We start from the raw sequence: 23,817 nt of genomic DNA, 5'->3' as shown, positions 1-23,817 counted from the left end.
CTGATATGTTAAGACAGGAAAAAAATGCAATCATACAAAAATTAGCTGGTTGTGGTGGCTCACGCCTGTAGTCTTAGCTACTAGGAAGGCTGAGGTTGGAGGATCCCTTGAGCCCAGGAGTTCAAGACCAGCCTGAGCAATATAGTGAGACCCCCATCTCTAACCAAAAAAAAAAAAAAATCCTCAAAACAAAAAAAGAAGCCAACTATAAATACAAAGACACAGATAGATTAAAAATAAATGAATGAAAAAACATATCATGTTAACACTAATCAACAGAAAGTTGGAGTAGCAGTATCAATTTTAGACAAAGCAGATTTCAGACCAGTGAAAATGATCAGGGATACAGGGGATACAGCGGTATATTACATAATGATAAAGAGGTCAATTCACCAAGAAGACGTAACAAGTCTTAATGCACATGTGCTTAATAAAAGGGTATCAAAATGTATGAGGCAAAGGAAAACAGATGAACCCACTCTTACGTTTGGAAATTTCAACATCCCCTGTCAGAAATGATAAAAATCACAAAGGACACAATTGAAAGGAACACCAGCATCAATCAACTGCATCTAACTGACATTTATAGACCTCTTCATTCAAGAACAGCAGTACACACGTTTTCTTCAGGCTCACACAGAACATTCACCCAGGCAGACTACAATGTACAAACCTTCACAAATTTAAAGGAATAGGAAAGTATGCAGTCAGACAACAATGGAATTAAACCAGAAATCAGTAACAGAACGACAGCTGAGAAACTTCCCAAATACCTGACGATGACACAACACTCTTCTAAATGACACACACGAATCCAAGACGTATCAAAATCCATTTAGAAAAATACAACTGATAAAAAGCTATATACTTATTAAAAGGATGCAGCAAAAGGAGTGAAAAAAATTAGAAAAGAAGAAAGACTTCAAATATATAATCTAAGCTTCTACTTTAGAAGTTGGAAAACCAACAGCAAATTAATTCCAGAGGAAGCAGAAAAGAACATATAGTAAAAATCAGAGTGAAAAAATCAATGAAATTAAAAATAGAAAATCACTAGAGAAAAACAACAAAATCAAAAGTTGGGTCTTTGAAAAGATGAATAACATTGATAAGACTCTATATAAGTAAACTAAGGAAAAAAAAGAGAAAATACCAATTAGATTCTATCATATACTAAGATCAGAAGTGAAAACGGGGCTATCACTACTGATCCCATGAACATTAAAAGGATAATAAAGAAATGTTTAAAAAACAGGATAACAAAGAAATACTATGAACAACTCCATGATCATGAATTTAGTCACCTAGATGAAACGCACCAATTCTTTATAAGACACAATCCATGAAAACTCACAGAGGGAAGACTAGATAATCTGAATAAACCTATATTTATCAAGAAAATTAAATCAACAATTAGCAACCTCTCAAAACAGAAAGCACCAGGTCCAGATAAGTTCACTAGCTAATTGTACCAAATATTTAAGAAAGAAATTATACCAATTATCCATAACATATTTCATAAAATTCAAGAGGAAGTATTTGCTAATTTATTTTATGAGGCCAGCATTAACCTAATACCCGAACCAAGTGAAAACAAGTGGAAAATTACAGATCAATATCTCTAATGAACGTAGATGAAAAAATCCTTAACAAAATACTGGCAAATCAAATCCAACAATGTAAAAAAGAATTATACACCAGGATAAAGTAAGATTTATTCTAATTACACAACATTGGTTCGACATTTGAGGATCAGTTAATGTCACATCAACAATGTAGAGAAGAAAAATCATAATTTTAACCGTAGATGCAGGAAAAGCATTTGACAAAATGCGGCAGCCATCTATGATAAACAGACGGTCTCTGACTTGCGATGGTTTGACTTATGATTTTTTTTACTTTATTATGCTGCAAAAGCAATATGCATTCAGTAGAAACCATAATTCAAGTTTCAAATTTTGGTATTTTCCCAAGCTAGCAATATGCAGTATAATATTCTCTCATGATGCTGGGCAGCAGCAGTGGCAGTGAGCTGTAGCTCCCAGTTAGCCGTGCAATCACAGGCGTAAACAACCAATATTCTATAGTATATTAAATGCATTTTCAGCTTACAACGAGTTTATCAGGACACAATCCCATTGTAAGTCGAGAGGCATCTATACTCTCAGTAACTAGGAATAGAGGGAAACACTCTCAACTTGATAAAGAACATCTACAAATAACCTATAGCTAACATACTTCATGGTAAGAAAGTAGTTTCCCACTAAGATCAAGAACAAGGCAAAGATGGCCCCTCTCACAACCATTCAACATCATTCCAAAAGCCTTAGCTAATGCAATAAGACAATTAAAAAAATAAAATCTGGCTGGGCACATTTGCTAAAGCCTATAATCTCAACACCCTGGGAAGCCCACGCAGGAGGACTGTTTGAGCCCAGGAGTTCAAGACCAGCCTGGGCAACATGATGAGACCTCAACTCTACAAAAAGTAATAATAATAAAACAATAGCCAAGCATGGTGGTGTGCATGTGTGGTCCCAGCCACCAGGGAGGCTGGGGTAGGAGGATCACTTGAGCCCAAGATGTCAAGGCTACAGTGAGCCATGATCATGCCACTGCCCTCCAGCCTGTACAACAGAGCAAGACCCTATCTCAAAAAAATTAATTAATAAAAATAAATGAAAAATGTAAAAAACACAAAATCTAAACATATTGGAAAGGAGAAAATAACATTGTCTTTGTTTGCAGATAATATGCTTGTTGATGAGGAAAATCCCAAAGAATCAACAAAAAATGCTGTAACTAGTAAGTGACTTATACCAAGGTTGCAGAATACAAGGTCAATATACAAAGTCAATTGTTTTCTTCTATATTAGCAATAAATCATTGGAATTTGAAATTAAATACATAATACCATTTACACTAAAAAATAAAATAGGTGGCTGGGCACAGTTGCTCTTGCCTGTAATCCCAGCACTTTGGGAGGCCGAGGCGGGTGGATCATGAGGTCAGGAGTTCGAGACCAACCTGGCCAACATAGTGAAACCCCATCTCTACTAAAAATACAAAAATTCGCCAGGTGTGGTGGCACATGCCTGTAGTCCCAGCTACTTGGGAGGCTGAGGCAGAAGAATTGTTTGAACCCGGGAGGCAGAGGTTGTAGTGAGCCAAGACTGCACCATTGCACTCCAGCCTGGGTGACAGAGCGAGACTGTGTCTCAAAAATAAAATAGGTATAAATCTCACAAACTTTGTAGAAGATCTATTTGAGGAAAACCACAACACTGATTAAAGTAATCAAAGAAGATCTAAGTAAATAGAGACATTCCATGTTCATGGATAGGAATATTCAATAGTATCAAAATGCCAGTTATTCCCAACTTGATCAATAGATCCAACACAATTCCAATCCAAATCCTATTTTGTGGATATCAACAAACTGATTCTAAAGTTTACCGGGAGACACAAAAGTCCGGCAATACTCATCACAATATTGAAGGAGAACAAAATTGGAGTCCTGATATTACCCAACTTCAAGACTTAATATAAAGCTACAGTAATCAAGATACAGTGATACTGGCAAAAGAATTGACAAGTAAATCAATGGAACAGGATAGCCCATAAATAGACCCCAAAATATGGACAACTGTCCTTCAAACATGATCTAAATGTAAAATAAACAATTATAAAATACCTAGAAGAAGAAAGGAGAAAATATAGTGAACTTGGATTTGGTAACAAAATTTTAAATGCAAAATTAAAAGTACAATCTATGAAAGAAAAATTTGGTAAGTTAAACTTCATTAAAATTAAAAATTTCTGCTCATTGAAAGACACTGTTAGGAGAAGTAAACATCAAGTCAAAGACTGGGAAAAAATACTTGAAAAAGACATATCTGATAAAGGATTGGCATCCAAAATACAGTAAGAATTGTTAAAACTCAACAATAAGAAAACGAACAACCTGATTTTAAAAACGGGTGAACGACCTGAACAGACACCTCACTCAAAGATGTGATATAGGTGGAATACAGGCACATGAAAAGACACTCAGCGTCATTTGTGATCAGGAAATTGAAACTAAAACAGCAATGAGGTTCCACTACACATCTATTAGAACAGTTAAACTGTAAAACACTGACAACACCAAATGCTAATGAGGATATGGAGAACAATGAGAACTCTTGGACACAGGAAGGGGAACATCACACACTGGGGCCTGCTGTGGGGTGGGGGGAGGGGGGAGGGATAGCATTAGGAGATATACCTAATGTAAATTATGAGTTAATGGGTGCAGCACACCAACATGGCACATGTGTACATATGGAACAAACCTGCACGTTGTGCACATGTACCCTAGAGCATAAAGTATAATTTTAAAAATTGAAAAAAAAAAAGACCAGTTCAAGATCTCTCACTCCCATAAAAACATTCCCAAAGACATTAGCTTTTCCTAACTTTCTTCTCTTATTATAATTATAGCTTATACCAAGAAGTAAAGGCTTATACTATATTCTCTAATGTGCTGCTTATGGTGTTAATAGGGAATAGTTCTGTCTTCTCAAGTAGATGGTAAATACATTCTGCTTTATATCTTTCAAGTTTTATCCACAACATCTTAGGGATTAATAGAGCCTTGTTAATGAAATAGTTTCTAGGATATTATTTCAGCTTTACTGGTAATCCAAGACTACCTGTATATTAATGACTGTGTCCTCCAAGAGCAAACAGGAAATTACATGTTAAGATCAGAAACTCCCTGGTAAAATCAGGACAGTGAAACATCTAAAGCCTCCTTAAGTTACATACTGGCCTTGCATCATCTTAAAATGTCAACAATATAATACATAATATCATATACTATATATAAAAACATGATACAAGAGATATCAGTAATTCCTATAAAAATATCATACAATCTAATACACTGAAACTAGAAAGAGGGAGGAAGAGAAAGAAACAGAAAGAAAAGAAGTAAAATACGACATACTTTGGGGAGATGAAAAGGCTCTATTAGCATTAATGACATTAGTAAACTGCACACAGTTGAGCATATAACCCTCTAGTGTCACAAGCTATATATGATGTGCTTGATTTCTTGATCACTACTGTCAGTACCCTATGAACCATTCTCATTCAAAGTCAAAGTAAGAGCCTTAATACTGACAGTGGAGAAGAACTGGTCTTGCCAGTTTAGAATCCTTGATTGTTGTACCCCTGCCCCAATAGGTTGACAAGTGTGGGAGAATGATTGCTATTTGTATTCCAAAGCATTTGCCATTTGCTGGGTTACAGCAAGTGGGGTGAGAAGGAAAACTTCTGAAATATGAGAGCATATTATGAAATCATTAGACACAGTAATGAACTACTGGGAAATCAAGCAATCAGAAATGGTACGGTCAAGAGCATCATTCGCAAGTCTGACAAGTTCTTGTAACACATCAGTCTCTCAATCATGTAAGAATAGCAATTGTCAATGCATTGCTACAAACATGAAGGTTTATAGCAGCAAATTTGTATACAATGTATAGTTAATATAAGCTTTAATTTATTTAGTTTTAAATTCTTAATGAGAAACTTACCTTGCAGAACTTAACTTCTGCCTCTAAATGATGAATATATTGAGACTGGTCATTAATAATAGGAACGAGGTTGTGCATAGTAGGCATATTGGTTTCCTCATGTTCTAATGACCTCTATGACAAAAATAAATAAATACATAAATAATTTTTAAAAAGCCAAATTAAGCATGTTTGGATTTAGCAAAGAATCAGTTGTTACCTTCTCCATACTCAGTCGTGCACTGATGTGATATAAACATATAATTGATCACAATGTAGCTTACAGTCTTGATATAGTTTGGATGCTCATCCCCCACAAACCTCATGTTGAAATGCAGCCCCCAGCATCGGAGGTGGGGCCTGGTGGGAGGTGTTTAGGTCATGATGAACGGATGAATACCTCAGTGCTGGTGCTATCGTCATGATAATGAGTTCTTGCTCTGAGTTTTGGTGAGATCTGGTTGTTTAAAAGAATGTGACACCTCTCCTCACTTCTTGCTCTGGCTCTCACCACATGAAATGCCTGTTCCCCTTTCACCTTCCACCATGACTGAAAGTTTCCTGAGGCCCTCATCAGAATGAGATGCCAGTCCCACCCTTCCCATACAGCCTGCAGAGCCCTGCTCCCCTTCCACCTTCCACCAGGGCTGAAAGTCTCCTGAGGCCCCCACCAGAATGAGATGCCAGTTCCACACTTCCCATACAGCCTGCAGAATCCTGAGGCCCTCACCAGAATGAGATGCCAGTTCCACACTTCCTATACAGCCTGCAGAACCATGAGCTGATTAAACCTCTTTTTCAAATAAATGACCCAGCTTCAGGTATTTATTTACAGCAACACGAGAATGGACTAACACAAATACTTGCTTCTCTATCCTATAAATTCCACAAATACACAAGATTCACGGACGTGAATATCATTTTGTTTTTTAAGATGGATGGTGAAAGTGGTTATAAAAAGCACATATAGTGAATAGAAAAACGCTGGGGTAGCAGTAGTATAACTGGCTTGGAATGAACTATTTTAACAAATTGGAAAAACAACATTCCATTCAGTAATGCTGAGATACAAGGGACAACTCTCTCCAAGAAACTGCCATGGAAGAGGATTTGCTAGCTAAAACTGCAGCAGCTCCGTGAGGGAGAGATTCTTTAGGAACTGTTTGATGCCAAGCCTGTGTCAATGTGATAAAATTCCATCTCAAAAAGGATACATTAGCAAAACATAGTTTTTGATTTTTGACTCTACTATTGAAGGCAATTCAAGCGTATGCTGTTCTGGAGCACAGAACCTCCAAGAGTAGAGCCCTAAAGCAGTTTTACTACTTTTTTCGTTGAGGGGTCCAACGAAGAAATTTCAAAAAAACACTAATGTTATTTTAGCTCTGTAGCATTCCTGGAACTTACTATTAATGTATATCTTACCTTATTTTAAAGTGACTGTGATATAGTTTATAAAATCATATACACATCACATGATTTTTTTTAAAAGAATGAGGAAATCAGGAAAAGGGAAAACAAGGGTCACCCAGTTAAACAAACCCAGAGGAAAGCTTGAAATGCGACACAGTGTCTCTTTCTCAGCACAGCAGAAATTTTAAATGACAACCAAGCACCAGCTACCATGGCAGAATAAAATTAGATAGAGCTCTGCTTTTTGGTGTATTGAAGATATTTAAAAACCAAAGTAACTCTAATTAAATGAATTATCTATCATGAGTAGAAATCAAACAGTCAGAATCATCCTCCATTAATAGAAATAGGTTCAGAAGGTAGGCAAATATAAATTACTACTATGAGTATACAGGAGGAAGTCAATGTGAAAAATAAAAAGCTCAAGCTAATATTGTATGAAAAATGTTCACATGAAATCATTTGTGTCTCCTTCGAAGGGCTTTAGTTTGGATATCTACATTTTAAGACAGTAAGTAATAACTTCTTTTCCATCTCAACAGTGCCTCAGTTTTACTCTCAATATATGCATGTATTTCTAATATGTTATACTGGCTATGAAAGTGCATCCTAAAAGCTAATTATTACTATTACGGTTTATAATTATGACATGTAGACTGTATACATTTAGAGTCTAAGTTCCATTCTGTTACACAGCTCCATATAAGTAGACTTGTATATTTTAAAGTGCACTCTGTATGTACTAAACTGATTCTCTTAATGAAGGTCTTCCTGCCTGTCTGGATTCAATAAGCTCCATAATATCACTTGCTCAGGCTTTAAAAAATGAATAAGCATGTCTGAGCATTCAACAGAAAAAGCAACTGCATCTAGGTAGACTTAAAAGCATTCCACCAGTGTGTGCTTAAGAGCATGCTAGAAACCAGATGTCAATAGTAATAAATTCATTAAATAATGAGATGTTTTATTAAAATTACAAAATCTATATCTATAAATATTGAATATGCATATGAAGTACACTTCTCTAAAGTGGGAATTAAGCTTAAAAGTTTGTGTCAGCCTGGAATGAAGTGTTTGTATGGGAGTGATATTCTGACATTTCAGTGGTGAAGAAAAGAAAGTGACATGTCGCCATACTTTTCAGCATACAGGCATTGCATTGAACTATAAAACACATTGAAAATGTGAGGGTGCTGCTATGACATGTTGTTTGTGTAACACTTCATAGGTTTCTAAAGAATTTTAAGTATGTAATCTTATCTTGTTATTCCAAAAACTCCATGAGACAGGCACAATATCCTAGAGAGTATGTGACAGACCTTAGATAGAATTAAGCCCTTGACTATTATTTTGGCCACTTAAATCTGGTCCAGAGTTGTTTCACTCACATCTGTCTCAGCCTTTGGCATATAAAATGCTTTAATCAGGAATAATATACTCTGTCAAAGCAATAAAAAAACAGCCTCAGAAGAAATACAGCACCACTTGTTATATATCATACAATTTTATAACCATATATCTTAACATATAGAAGAATATTACATATTAAAACATATTATTTTGAGGCTGGGTGCGGTGGCTTACGCCTGTAATCCCAGCACTTTGGAAGGCCGAGGCAGGAGGATTACCTGAGGTTCAGAGTTTGAGACCAGCCTAGCTAATATGGTGAAACCCCATCTCTACTAAAAATACAAAAAATTAGCCTGGTGTGATAGTGCACATCTGTAATCCCAACTACTAGGGAGGCTGAGGCAGGAGAATTGCTTGAACTGGGGAGGCAGAGGTTGTAGTGAGCCAAGATCATGCTACTGTACTCCAGCCTGAGTGACAGAATAAGACTCCATCTCAAAAAATTAATTAATTAAAAACAAAATGTATTATTTTGACATTCAAAATTTTAAAATATTACAAAGGCGGGCTACAATTATAATTAAGTAACTTCTAAAAATGATGGATGATAGATATGGCCCTCTAAAAAAGAAATTACTAAAATCATTACTTTATCTTTTACATATATTCTCCTTTGACTTATATAATTTATATTAATTTATTATATGTTATATATTTGTATTACATATTTTGCTAACAGTTGCAAAATAAATTCTCCAAAGTATTCCCTTGCTCCCATTTTCCAAGTGAATAATACATTAAAAATATCAAGATTCCCCTGCCATGGAAATCTATCTTTTCAGTCAAAATCATTAGAGGGAAGAGAATTACTTTTAATGTTTTTCACTATTAGCTTGCCATGCTTAAATTTTTTCTGCAACATGTACTACAAAATGACACAGCACAGTAAAACATAGGAATGCTTTGTCAAGTTGGAAAAGTTGATACTTACCAAAGGGAACATTTTTCTTCTTGATGGAGATACTTCACTTTCCTTATCTGCTTGTCGGCGCAACAAATCTTTGAGCTGATTAACTATAGAGCAAAAGCAGAGGGTTTATTAACCTTATTTGAGATCCATGGTTTCTTACCACCCATCCATCTTTCCAACTAATAAAAGTTGCTGAAATATGTATTATGCATCAAGAATTCTGCTATCAACTGGGGATACGGAGACCAACATCAGAAAAAACAAAAAAAGAATTTCTACCCCTTAAGTGCTAAGAATCTAGCAAGGAAGAGAGAGACACTGATACAAAATCAGTTTGTATGTAGACCTAGGGCTGTGCACAGTGCTACAAGAAGAGGAAGCACCTAACTGTGCTTGTTTTCACAGAGGAGATAACACTGCAGAGATGAACAGGAAGGAGTTCACCAAGCAGAAAAGGATGAGAAAAATTCCAGTTAGAAGGCACTGCACATGTCAAAGCATAAAAGCATAGCGAGGAGGTCATTATAACTGGAATATGAGTTGTGAGATGGATGATTAGCAGGAGAAGTATACAAAGATGAGTCGAAGAGGCAGGTTGGAGCTATCTTAGGAAAACACTGTTATTTGGTAACTAAGAATTTCGGACTTTAGCCTATAGGCATTGGGAAGTCAAAGGAAAAAAAGATTAAGCAAGGGAATTAAATTATCTGATTTGTGTTTTAGGAATAACATCATAGCAGCAGAACGAAGAATGAAAGGACCTATTATTCTACGGAGTTTAAAAAATTCACTATGCATCGTTCAGGCTAGGATTGACTTTCATACTCACCAGCATGGCTCTGTTGTAATTCGGGCCAGGCTGTCCTGGCATCCTCATTTCCCACACTGGTGCTAAAAGAAAGATTTGGTGCATCTTCTCCAATAGTGACATCACCTTCTTTCAGGGCACATTTCAGTTGGTGAATGCTTCTACTGGCACGTTCTGCAAGAACAACCTGATGAAAGTTAGGACCAATGAAATCTGGGTGACCAAATGGACACTTGCTAAAGAAGGCAGTTTTTAAAGGTGAAATCATTATTTCTCGTACTTTATGGAAAAAACGCAGAGTTCTGTTTCTAGCTTGCTGAGGGATGTGCCAGAGATGGTGAGAGAAGATTAACTTCATGGTGTAGAGGTAGGACTTGATGATCTCTAAGGTCCCTATCACTGTAGCAGTTGATGTCACTACATATAGCACCACCAGCAAGGAGTATGAAATGACAGAACTCTTCCCAGCAGCTCCCATTAAACAGTAACTTGCTAAGGGAAGCGCTGTCCTTCCCCTCATGCCTGACTCCTCTACCAACCTGGAGACAGAGGAGGACGGGAGGAGCAGTGGGGAAGTGGGAAGAGCCAGCAAGAGGGACTGCATCACACCCAGTTCCAACCTAGGGAAGCCTCATTGTCCCTGGGGACAGGAAATCCCTCCCCCACCAAGAGACATCCACATGTCTGGCTCAGTTTTGATCAAAATTTGCATAGCTGAAGTGCTTATAGTGGCAGCCCCGGTAGTACAGCTCTTCCTATATACTGCTGGCTAACCACACCTCGCAGATTCTTGGTTAGTGCAACTGACCACCCCTAGAACACACAAAAAATGAAGCATTTTTTGTGTGTCTAAATGTCTAAAATGAAGCATTTTTAAGGTATATTACTGTGATAGTTCATCTCTAAAAATAGCCTCCAAGGGGTTGCAGTGAGCCAAGATCCAGAGATTGCACCACTGCACTCCAGTCTGGGTGACAGAGTGAGACTCCGCCTCAAAAAAAAAAAAAAAAAAAAACAACAGCCTCCAAGGAACCCAGCCTCATTCCCTTGTTGTCTTCTAATCTGAAACTGACGGGGCCTGTAATCTGCATTAACCAATAGAATGCAATAAAAGTCACACCATGTCAGACCCAAGCCTCGTCTTTAAAAGGACTGGCAGCTCCTGCTTCCTCTTGGAATGTTTGCTTTTGGGAGCCCTAAGCCGCTATGTAAGATACCTGGCTACCCTGTTGGAGAGACCTGGGAAGAGCATAAGTGGAGAGGAAACGAGAGGCCCTGAGACCCCATGAAGAAAGAGAAAAGCCCTCCCCACATGCACCCCGCTGCCCCCACTCCGACAGCCCAGTCCTCCGGAGGACTCTAGCACCAGAGGCCCTCTAACTGCAATGGCATGAAAGAGACCTGATTCATTACCAAGCATGTATGAAAATATATCCATAAACATCTATTCTGTAGGACCTTGAAAAATAGTTTCCATTTTCTCCAAGTGCATTGATTTCAAAGTTTGGAACAGAAACAAAAGCAATGTTAGTCCTTAATAGAAAAAAAAAAAAAATCTCCATGTTACACAATATCTAATACAGTTTCTTTACTTACAGCAACTCATTTTCTACTTTGATAAAAGAAAACATGTATCTCAGATCAGGGCTGGACAATGAAATTCTATTACTCAACTTATCACCACATTTTTCTCCATACCAATCCTATGTCCACACAGATCTTTCTTTGAAATGAATTTGGTGCTGATTACTAATGAAGACTGGCCTCCTCTGACTCATCATGAGTTTAAGAAAGTTCAGATAAGACACATTCCTGGTTTTGGGAATATATGAAACCATGACAGTTTTACAATAACTTAGTATTAGAAAATACAGTAGAAAAGAGATTTGGTCATGGAAAAGGAAAATCAAGTGTTACATGATAAGCAATTCAGTTCATGTAGCTTCAGATTTATGCCCTTAAATCCACGAATAAAACACTTATCTTTATTGAATCTATTAGAAAGGACAGAGACAGTTTGACTAACATAAAAATGTATTCCAGGTAAAAGTATTGTGCCGTTGGTGATTACGGAAGAAACAGGAGTGTGGCATGACCATGAGGAAGCAAAAACCAAACAAGGAACTATGCAACCATGAAGCGAATGCTTAGTCTCAGAGATCAGAGGCTTAAAGAAAAGGACAGAGTAAAACCTAAAGAGAAAGAAAAGAAGGATCCCAGCGCGTTAAAGGAAAGAGAAGTTCCCCAACACCCTTCCTGCTTATTTTTCCAATATAATACACAGCTGGGCCCACCTTACCACATCCTCGTTGATACCAACTTTATCAACTCTTCCATAAAAGTCAAATTGGACTTAGTGCAGTCAATGATGGACTGTCTGTAAGCCAAGTGTATCCCTTGGATAACTGATTGTGTAACGGCTGAAATTGAGAAATTGGGGCAGAAGTATCGAGTGGCTCTAAGGATCGTCAAGGATCCAAGATTTGAAGGATTACCACGAACACACAAAGGAACCTATGCACATGACTGCCTAATACAGAGAGTAACTCAGCCTAAATGTGTAAGTGTTACATTGTGCCCACAGTTCACCGGGACTTTTTTTTTTTTTCTTGAGAGGGAGTTTCACTCTTGCTGCCCAGGCTGGAGTGCAGTGGTACAATCTCCACTCACTACAACCTCCACCTCTCGGGTTCAAGAGATTCTCCTGCCTCAGTCTCCCAAGTACCTGGGAGTACAGGCACCTGTCATCACACCTGGCTAATTTTGCACTTTTTTGGTAGAGACGGGGTTTCTCCATGTTGGTCAGGCTGGTCTCAAACTCCCAACCTCAGGTGATCCGCCCGTCTCAGCCTCCAAAAGTGTTGGAATTACAGGCATAAGCCACCGCGCCTGGTGACCAGGACCTTAAAAAGAAGAATCCATAAGATTCCTGGAATTCCTATGATGTATATTTCCTTTCTTTTTTTTTGAGATGGAGTCTCACTGTTGTCCCCAGGCTGGAGTGATCTTGGCTCACTGTAACCTCCACCTCCCAGGTTCAAGCAATTTTCCTGCTTTAGCCTCCCGAGTAGCTGGGATTATAGGCACGTGCCACCACACCCAGCTAATTTTTGTATTTTTAGCAGAGACGGGGTTTCACCGTGTTGGCCATGCTGGCCTTGAACTCCTGACCTCAGGTTATCCACCCACCCTGGCCTCACAAAGTGCTGGGATTACAAGAGTGAGCCACCGTGCCCAGCCTAGGGCAGCATTTTAAGAGCACTTTTCATCCCTTTTCTAATATTCTTGTTTAATCTTTTAGAATTTATAACATTCAAAGACTACATGTTAAATTGTACTATGAACACAATATTATGTGAAATAATGAGCTATTGAATTCAACAACTATCCCAAAGAAAAGTGATACAAAAGGCTTTAAGGTTTGTTTGTTTGCAACTACTGACTTCAGAGTTACTAGAGACAGAGAGGAAAAGCAGGAATTTGCAAGAACTGTGCCCTAAAACTAAAACTACAGACTTGACATTTTAAAGTCATTTCAACTCTACATTTCAAAATATGCTAAGTGCTTTTCAAATATATAACAAAGCAACATAATTATATACTGTAACAGATAAACCCAGTTAATCTGAAGAAGAATAACACTCAGATGATTCAGGACAGATGAAAATCCCATGGCTCTTCAACTGGAGCCACTGCAACTGAAGCCTCCGTAACCCTTACTAAGAGCACTACTCCCCAGATGCAGTTATCTGCTCCCTACATTTAAGGAAACCAGATTAGACAGAAGGTTCCAGTTATCGTTTCCTATCCAATTGCCAATGGGACACAGTTTTATCTGAGAGAGAGAACACGTTCATTTCCTCTTCTCTCCTGAGAGGAGAGTAAGGGTATTTCACGATGAATGCATCCTGATTTCTTTTCCCCAGCACCAACCAGGAACTGACTATAAACTTAACTATGACTACAGACACAAACAGGACCCCTGAGTCCTGCAGATCACATGAATGTAAGTGCAAGTAAATAATATTACTGCTAATGCACTATCCAAACATCAATCAGTACAATGAGCACTTCAGCGGTACCTGAGCTAATGGCTGCTGGCTAATTTCAGTCTGTCTTGTCCATTTTCTTTTTTTTTCAACAAGAGTTTCACTCTTGTTGCCCAGGCTGGAGTGCAATGGCGCAATCTCGGCTCAGTGCAACCTCCGCCTCCCAGGTTCAAGGGATTCTCCTGCCTCAGACTCCCGAGTAGCTGGGATTATAGGCATGCACCACCACACCCGGGTAGTTTTGTATTTTTGGTGGAGACAGGGTTTCTCCATGTTGGTCAGGCTGGTCTCAAACTCCTGACCTCAGGTGATCCGTCCGCCTCAGCCTCCCAAAGTGCTGGGATTACAGACGTGAGCCACCTTGCCTGGCCTGTCTTGTCCATTTTCTTAGTAGAGTTTCCCTATTTCCTATGTTCTAACTCTTAGTTCACCATTGGGCCTCTCTTCATCAAGATGTTTTTGAACAAAATGCAAGTACATCTCAGTCTAGGAAGAATCACCACTTATATACACACTGTGAATTATTAATTTCTTCATTCTCCATCTGTCCTGGCGGATGTGAAAGAGAATTGCCCTGGTGACAGGGAGGGGGACCACTCCCTGCAAAGCGCCCAGCTGTCTCTGAGAAAATATGCAATGAACTATTCCTCCCTAGGCTGAGACACGAGATGCACTGCAGCTCCCAGTACAAGCTTAGATTAGGGCAGACACGCAGAAAAATGAAACCACAGTGAGATAAGAAATACATACATCTGTCCACACTTGACTGGGCCTCAGCCTAGTTCAGAAGATTGCCGTCACTGTTTATGAAGGAACCAACAGGTAGCACTACCAAGATATAAACAGCAGAAGTGAAAAATCAGACAAAGCCAGCTTTGTGAAAGGCAATTACAATTGTGAAAGAGATTACAAGTACTATGTAGAATATTTTTTTGTTTAAATCTCAAAGAAAATACTATCCTAAGATTCTGATAACTGAAAATATGCTAAAGTGGTTGGCGCCAGGAGTAAAAGATAATCTGATAAAGAATGTAAACATCTTAAGAAAGCAACATCTGGAAGATCATTACAGATATACGCGTGGTGGCAAATCCAGGAGATTGGCTATATGCATTCTGAGGGATACACCTGGTATTTCTTTGGTACCAACGGGGAGGACTGATGCACCTGTCACTTTCCACTGATAAAAGAAGTAAACCTAGCCAGGCTGGCAAAGAACATAGGTAGAATCACCAGCAAATACAATCTGTATATCCTTACTTGTAATTACTGTAAAGTAGGATTCTTGCAGAGCAAGGTCTACGAGCAAAACCTGTACTTCTAGATCATGATTTCTCAACCTCAGCACTATTGACATTTTGGACCTGATAATTCTCTGTTGGAAGGGGCTGTGTTGTGCCAGTTTAATAGCATCCCTGGCTTCTGCCTATTAGAGGCCAGCAGCACTCATCTCCACCCCCAATTGTGACAATAACAAAAAAATCAATAAAACGAGATCAATTAAACAAGACAGTTTTCAAGTCAATGAAACAAGATCAATAAAACAAGAGTTTTCAGTGTTGAGGGGAGACTTGCTATCACACTGACCACTACTACATTGTAAGTATTGCCGCCTCTTGATGGAAAATGAGCGTGACAGTGAGCTATTCTGCCACAGGAGTGCTGGTAGGGAGGACACAGCCTGAGACCGACAGTGCCGTGATGGGACACATCTGTTCCGGTGTCAGGAATAGATGTTATATCCATCAGAAGCAAGAGCTCAGAATTCATATTTAGCTTAATTTTGTTTCAGGGCCTAAAAGCAATATTTGCCCTCAGGCCATCCCTTTAAGTATCCAGTGGGCTTTTTTGAAGTTCCGCCATCATCAGGGTTGCTTTAGGCAGTGCACAAGGGCATTTCTAGCTACCCTGTCTACTTTTGGACTCTGAGAAGAGTTATCATCAAGTAAAACGGTGAAAACCTTAGCACAAACTGGCAATGTCTTGGGATGTCTTTAAACACCCCAAGAGAGAATATTATTGCTCCCCATATCTCCACAGTTTGAAAAAAACTTAACCTATTCCTATTTCTGACAAAGAACATGCAAAAGTACCCTTATAATCTCCTAACACTGAAACATAGCTTTGATTTAGATTATTCCAGGGATAACTATTTACTTGTAGAACATTCATTTCTTTTCTGGTTGCTAAATCCTGTCTTTTGCCGATTTTATCTCATAAGTAGTAGGAAAGAAAACTTGAGATTGTACTTTTAAGTTCTAGTAAAATAAAAGATCATAAAGTTAAAAGTACTAAGAAAAGCCACATGAGGCCAGGTACGATGGCTCACGCCTGTAATCCAAGCACTTTGCGAGGCCAAGACAGGTGGATCACTTGAGGCCAGAAGTTCGAGACCAGCCTGGGCAACATGGTGAAACCCTGTGTCTACTAAAAACAAAAAAAATTAGCCAGGCGTGGTGGTGGCACCTGTAATCACAGCTACTTGGGAGGCTGAGGCAGGAGAATCGCTTGAATTCAGGAGGCAGAAGTTGCAGTGAACCAAGATCACGTCACTGCACTCCAGCCTGGGCAAAAGAATAAGACCCTGTCTCAAAAGAAAAAAAAAGCCGGACACCGTGGCTCATGCCTATAATCCCAGCACTTTGGGAGGCCAAGGCAGGCGGATCACCTGAGGTTGGAAGCTTCGAGACCAGCCTGACCAACATGGAGAAACCCCGTCTCTACTAAAAATACAAAACTAGCCAAGTGTGTTGGCACGTGCCTGTAACCCAGCTACTGGGGAGGCTGAGGCAGGAGAATCGCTTGAAACCGGGAGGTGGAGGTTGTGGCAAGCCGAGATAAAAAAAAAAAAAAAAAGAGAGAGAGAGAGAAAAGCCATGTGAGTATATAAGAGAAAAAAAAATATGTGTAATTTGAATTTTATTGGCAAAAAACCCCTCATGTTTGTGTGTATATATTCATATATAGTGTTTCTGGAAAACAATATTTAAAAATCCAGAAAACATTTGAGAAAAACAAAAAAGAAGAAAAAAGAAATACAAGTTTTATGAGAAAACACGAACATTTATTTGAGCTACACACATTTTCTTAAGACAGCCAGATGATATCACTTCTGGCGAATACACTGACCAAGTTGTTGGCCAGTAAGACTAACACAGCCCTTCTACAATTGTGAGCCACTTTGCAGGATTTGGAAAGATGTGCTAATCATGTACAAGAAAAACACAGAAAGTCAACCTTATCTTTGGTTTTCTTGAACTACATCAATTCATAAAGACAAAACCCATCCCCGAGATTGTATATCCTCTTCCATATTCATCCGCTCACTTTCTGTGTACCTGGTTCAACTCCTTACTCTCATTTCCGTAAGACAAAAACATAGCCCTTATCATTCCTCTGATCCAACCAAGTGCTGATGGAAGGAACATTAATGATCAAAGGGTCAGAGAGTGGTGTCTAAAGGGGAGTCGGGCTCTGGGTATGTTTCGCTTGGCTTTGTCTTGGAAGAAAAGAGGGAGGAAAAGAGGGAAAAAGAGAAAGAAAAAAAAAGGAAGCAAACAAGGAGGGAGCAAGAAAGAAACTGAAATGTTTTGAGAAAAAGCAGAAACTATCCAATTTGGCCATAAGCCTCATCTTTTCTCTAATGTCTTCCACTGACTCCATCATACCTTTTGATCATTTGCTTGGCACCTAAAGGCAATAATTCTCACATCCAGTCCAAACTTTTCATTTTACAGATGAGGAAATGGGAATCCAAGAACAGTTGCTTTCACTTGCCTAAGTTACACAGATGGTTGTCAGCAAAGCAAAAGTAAGTTCAGTGACCTGGCTCCTAGTTCCACATCCTCTCCTCTGACTCCACCACATTCTTGCCATAAGTTTATCTAAAGGCTGAAACACCAAAATGTTGAAAGGGTAAAACCAAAACGCAAAATGTATATTAAAAATTATGAGTTCCTGTCATACAAGAAGTCTGTTTCATTTATCCTTATACTCACCCAACCAAAGGTGGCTAGGAATTAGGCGAATAGGTGAGTCATGCATACAGGTGTTGTTGATAAAACTGTTATCTATTCCCAATGCTGCAGCAAGCGATGAGACAGGATTCCGCTATTAAGGCTAGGATACTGCATTTCTAGCAATTTTTCTCCTTTCACTCAAGTGTGCAGTACTTAAAATAGAGGCTGGATTGCCTGTGATTGTGGCTTTTTTCACCCTTTCTTGGCTATGAAATAGTTTATTTCATACCTCATGGCTTTATACAATGATGTATTGAATTTAGAGAAGGGGCATGTGCTATCTTGCCCACTTACAAATGTAGTTCTCGGCCATTCTGTGGGTGTTGAATTATAACTACCCACAGAGTAAATGAACACCTAACTATACTCCCAAGAGACCTCCCAAATCACTCCCAGTTCTAGATTAAATTCTGTGGTTCCCAGGATATCCAGTATACATACACTTTTAACCACACTGGAAACTTTCAGACCATTTACTATATAGGAATAATACAACAGATCTGTGGGAGCAACAAAACCTTCCGGTTTTTCTGCCAGAACTCTCGTTTTGAAGAAGAATCATTAAACGTCTTCAATTTCTTGTAAAGGGACATAGGTGACCCAAAGCAAGAGATATCTTTAGAGAACTCAAAGAGCAAATCACTGAAAAGCGTTAAGGGAATGGATGAAAGGTGAACGTGGAGCTGCTCCAAGATCATCAGGGTCAAAATGAGGCAAGGATCTCCTTTTAAAAGCAAGAAAGTAAATGCTGACTCAGTTTTCACTTTACAACTTCAAATTCTTGATATACCATAATAGTACCAAAATTAAAGAAATGAGGAAAAGATCTTTTTTTTTTCTTTTTTTCTTTTTTTTTTTGAGATAGAATTTCACTCTTGTTGCCCAGGCTGGAGTGCAGTGGCGCAACCTCCGCCCACCGCAACCTCCGCCTCCCAAGTTCAAGCGATACTCCTGCCTCAGCCTCCGGAGTAGCTGGGATTACAGGTGCCCGCCACCACACCCGGCTAATTTTGCATTTTTAGTAGACACAGGGTTTCTCCATATGCTCAGGCTCGTCTCGAACTCCAGACGTCAGGTGATCCACCCGCCTCAGCCTCCCAAAGTGCTGAGATTACAGGCGTGAGCCACCGCGCCCGACCTCATTTTAAAAACAAGAAAGTAAACGCTGAGTCAGTTTTCACATTAGAACTTCAAATTATTGATATGCCATAATAGCATCAACATTAAAGAAATAAGGAAAAGATTTTTTAAAATGGAAGTATGATCATGGAAAATAGAAAAAGCGTTTTGCATTTTTATGCAGCTACTTCCTAGCTGAATACCAATGAAGGGATATTAGTAGTGACTACATGTGCAGTTACTTACAAGCCAGAGGAATAACCGGTGAGGAAAGATCAAGACTGTTTATTAAGTTTCCATTAATCATAAACTATGCAAGGCATTTTGGGGAAGTAATGGTGGGTAGACAAAACCAAACAAACCAACAAAACCAAAAGAAATTAAGGCATAGAACTTTAAACTGCATTTTATCTTACTACACTCAAAATAAGGAATTTCCACGTAACTCCAGCATTGTTTATTAAGAAACAGAATATTTTACTTTAAAGGGAATTATCGGGCCGGGTGCGGTGGCTCAAGCCTGTAATCCCAGCACTTTGGGAGGCCGAGACGGGCGGATCACAAGGTCAGGAGATCCAGACCATCCTGGCTAACCCAGTGAAACCCCATCTCTACTAAAAAATACAAGAAAACGAGCCGGGCGAGGTGGCGGGCGCCTGTAGTCCCAGCTACTCGGGAGGCTCAGGCAGGAGAATGGCGTGAACCCGGGAGGCGGAGCTTGCAGTGAGCTGAGATCCGGCCACTGCACTCCAGCCTGGGCTGGTGCCGTGGCTCACGCCTGTAATCCCAGACTTTGGGAGGCTATAGTGGGTGGATCACTTGAGGTCAGGAGTTCCAGAGCAGCCTGACCAACATGGCGAAACCCAGTCTCTACTAAAAATACAAAAATTAGCCAGGCATGGTGGCGCATGCCCGTAATCCCAGCTACTTGGGAGGCTGAGGCAGGAGAGTTGCTTGAACCCAGGAGGCACAGGCTGCAGTGAGCCAAGATGGCACCACTTGCACTCCAGTCTGGATGACAGAGCGAGACTCCATCTCTAAATAAATAAATAAATAAATAAATAAATGACATTATACTACTCAAAAACGGCCATTTATATTTGTGAAGAACTTCTGACTGTACTTAAGTTCAGGGTTAATTCTGTTTTGTTTCCTTCCAGAAGCTGTTATACAAGCTAACATACAAAAATAAAAGTGCTACTAAATAAATGATATGTCCTGAAAAGCCCATAAACATTTCAGATTGCATTTCTCAATTCACTGTTAAAATTATGACTATGTATTTTTTAAAAGTTATTTAACTTTTTCTATCCCTTGTATTCACTCTTGGTGAAACGTTTCCACTACCTTATATTGTTATCTTACTAAATTTAAATTTTATTTCAAACTAATTTTAAAATGTATTATCCTTGAATGAAAACTCTTCATTCTGTAATTATTGAAAGCAGCACCACTAGTATTAAACATATTACTACAACATTAATTTAAAATGAACCCTTTTACTGCATTAAAATGCCTAATGTTAAATAACCTCCAACAATTATATAAAGATTTAAAATAAGGTCAAAGGAAGAGAAGCATCAGGAAAAACTTTCAATGAAAACTAAAAATGTTTGCCAATCTTAAAAATTAAAATTACTCATATCATTGTGCACGGTATTATTCTTGCTTCCAAATGAAAAGTTAGAAGTGTTTGTTTTGTATCTAACAGCTCTTGAAACATCAGTAGGTTGAGGAACGTGTTCATTAAAACCAATTTTTTTACTCCTGCAGTTTGAATACTGAGAATGTTGACAGTTTGTAACACAATTGACAGATGTAACAATGCATAGTAACCCTTATAAAATCTAGAGTCATGGAAAGATAAACTTTCTAATATTGAAAAACCTTCACTTTGCTCTAAGTAACAAGTATAAATAACAACTAACATTTAATGAGTGCTTGTCTAGTAAGCAGTGATCTTTACCCTTATTTTCTATCATAGTAATCTATAATTTTTTGTTGTCTTTCTCCCCAAATAATCTAGAAGTTCCATGGGGATAGGAGCTTTGTCTTGTTCCTTACTGCCTGCCTAGCACCTGGTATGCTTAACACATAGTAGGAGGCACTGATACATAGTAGGCATATTACGCAGAACAACATATGCTTCATAACTTAGTATTCTAAATGTCGTAAACAGTCATGACTTAGAGGGTTATGAAAATGCAACAGAATAGAAAGCAGAGTTTATTACATTTAGTAGAATAAAAATTCTTCACTGAAACTATAGTTTATATGTACACATATGTCCCATATAAAATTTATTTCTTACTATAGGTAAACATTTTAAGGAGTCTTAAATGGGATTTAAGGGATTATTTAAATCGCTGCTTTATGGGATTATTTCATTTGCTCCCCACAATAACCCTGTGGACAATTCCATAACTTCCATTGTAACAGAATCGAAATTTCTAGATGTCATATATACTTTCCAAGGTGACAGCGCCATCTAAAAGTACAGACATTAAGTTCAACAGAGCTTAAAAGAAAATAAATACAGACATTACTTGTACAGATACTTGCTCATAGGGCAATACGGAAAACAATCTGAATTAATAAGGTTTTGATAATAGTAATCATGGCTTGATTAGATAGGCTTTGAAGGCGAACAAGCCTGATAATACCTGTTTCTGCAACTAACCAGCTGTGTGGGCTCTGGCCTGTAATTCAACCTCTCTGAGCTTCGATTTCCCCATGTGTAAAATATTCATACGACTGTTGTAAGCTGCAGATGATTTACTATATGCAAATAGCCTAGACCAATTAAATGGGGGCTGTTGTGATTAAAATAATTATTAGTGTTTCCCCCCACGGATCCTATAAATCACATTCAATCCACTATGCCGTAATTTAAATGTGTAAAAACTGTGCAGCAGACTTTTATTGGATTAAACAGCAAAGTATGGGAACTGGGCAAAAATGGCATAGAGCTCTGCAGGAGTCTCTGCTGTGGCTGGTTGAGAAAGATGCCGAGATCAAGGAGTTGATTCAGGTAACTAAGGCAATCTGAGGAAACATCGTTGCTTAACTGTAAAAACTAAATCAAACTACTTCATCCTCCTCAGAAGACCACAGCAAACATCCGTCTTGCTCCTCTGTAGCCTGGATGGGGCAGAACCCAGGTGTTAGGAAACGCACCTGGTCTGCTCCCGCCCACTAGGCCCTGGACACCTCGGGGCTAGGGACAGAGGTTTGGAGCAACTCACCCCGGAGACTCCGTTGATACTGCCCCAGAATCTCCTCCAGGGTAGAGTTCTCCGGGGACTTCGCCATGCACACTCTAGGCCCAGAGCTGGGAGTTACGTGGGAAAATGTCCAGCTTTCTCCCTTCCGAAAAACAGCAGGCCTGTGGCCGGGGAGCGCCCGCCTGCTTCCTGCCGCGGCTGTCACAGGGGAGCCTAGAATCCCGCACGAAGCTCGTGGGGGCTCTTCCCACCCACTGGCCCTCGCGTTGGACCTCGGGAGTTGTAGTCCTCACGTTCAGAGCCTCCAAGCTCGACAATCCTGAGAGCCTTCCAGCTACACTACAATTCCCAGAGACCACTGCGCACCAGGCGCTAGCTCGGACGGTTGGGCTGCCAGAGCCTGTTGCCAAGAGACAGGCTTGCAGGCCCCGCCCTTTTCCTCCTGCCCAGCCTGGTTTAGTCCCGCCTCCATCCCACTCTTCTGCCGCCTGGACCACCCCAAATGACAGAAAGGGCTCACTGAAGGCCTTGACGCTTCCAAATTTGCTAATATGCAGCAGTTGATCCCTAGGTTACTCAAGGACGCAGAGAAGAACCTCTGAACCCTGCTTCGGTTGCGATATTTTCATAAACGGTCGAATAAACCCTCAAGAAATAGAAGCTCTAAATCTGCCAAACAGCCTAGATTGTAAAGGCGGCCGACACTACAACTCCTAGCATGCCCAGTAACCGGACCTCCACTTGGAGTTGGCGCTCTGCCCGCTGGGAACTGTAGTCCTTGTTGGTTGCGGTCCCACCTAACTCCGAGGTCCTCTTCATTGTTCTAGCTGGTCTTTCGGGGCACGCCTGCGCAGTGGGCAAGCTGGAAAAACGTGTGGGTGAGACCCTCGCACAACCCCTTTTCATTGTCTGTGTCTGGCGCCTGCGCAGTAAGGAATCGTTGGAACTGGGCAGGAGGAGGGGATAGGGTCCGGCTCCTCGCCCTTTTCCGAGGCGCCTGCGCACTAGGCAGCCGCTCTTTGCCGTTACCGCTATGTGTGGGGCGTGTGTGGAATAACGTTATTGCCCAGCGGAGCTGAGGGCCCCGGAGCTCGACCGCAGCGGCAGCGACGACAACAGCGGCGACGACGACGACGAGGTGGGGGGAGGACGGCGTGCGAGAGACTCACGGGACGCGACGCGCCCCGCCTCCCCCGTCCGGTCCCTCTCGCCACTGTGAGGGGTAAGTGATGCGATCGGCTGCTCGGTGTAGCCGCCGGAGCCGCAGCCGCGGCTGCTTTTCCACGTCCTGCTCCTCGGGTTTG

At 39.9% G+C, this 23,817-nt stretch overlaps 2 protein-coding genes across 5 annotated transcripts in view; one reads left to right on the top strand and one right to left on the bottom strand.

Moving 5' to 3' along the window:
* The window catches only part of SDCCAG8 (serologically defined colon cancer antigen 8), a 249,008-nt gene extending 226,211 nt beyond the window's left edge, over positions 1–22,797 (bottom strand). Inside the window, exons 1-4 of the mRNA XM_011955705.1 lie at positions 22,535–22,797; positions 10,124–10,276; positions 9,316–9,398; positions 5,583–5,696 (exon numbers count right to left, since the gene is read on the bottom strand). Coding sequence (XP_011811095.1) covers positions 5,583–5,696; positions 9,316–9,398; positions 10,124–10,276; positions 22,535–22,601 — 417 coding nt within the window. The 5' untranslated portion in view covers positions 22,602–22,797. The remainder of the gene's footprint in view (positions 1–5,582; positions 5,697–9,315; positions 9,399–10,123; positions 10,277–22,534) is intronic.
* Positions 22,798–22,988: 191 nt separating this feature from the next.
* Positions 22,989–23,817, top strand: part of CEP170 (centrosomal protein 170kDa) — a 130,782-nt gene continuing 129,953 nt past the window's right edge. For 3 of the 4 annotated variants that reach the window (XM_011955709.1, XM_011955708.1, XM_011955706.1), the window contains exon 1: positions 23,369–23,735. The gene's annotated coding sequence lies outside the window, so the exon portion shown is untranslated. Of the gene's footprint in view, positions 23,736–23,817 lie in introns of all 4 variants that reach the window. The other variant, XM_011955707.1, reaches the window with a different exon arrangement.

Source organism: Colobus angolensis, unplaced genomic scaffold (assembly GCF_000951035.1).
Source record: "Colobus angolensis palliatus isolate OR3802 unplaced genomic scaffold, Cang.pa_1.0 Scaffold40, whole genome shotgun sequence".
Classification (NCBI taxonomy): domain Eukaryota; kingdom Metazoa; phylum Chordata; class Mammalia; order Primates; family Cercopithecidae; genus Colobus; species Colobus angolensis.
Note: the sequence above shows the minus strand (reverse complement) of the source record. Positions and strands in the feature narration are given on the sequence as shown.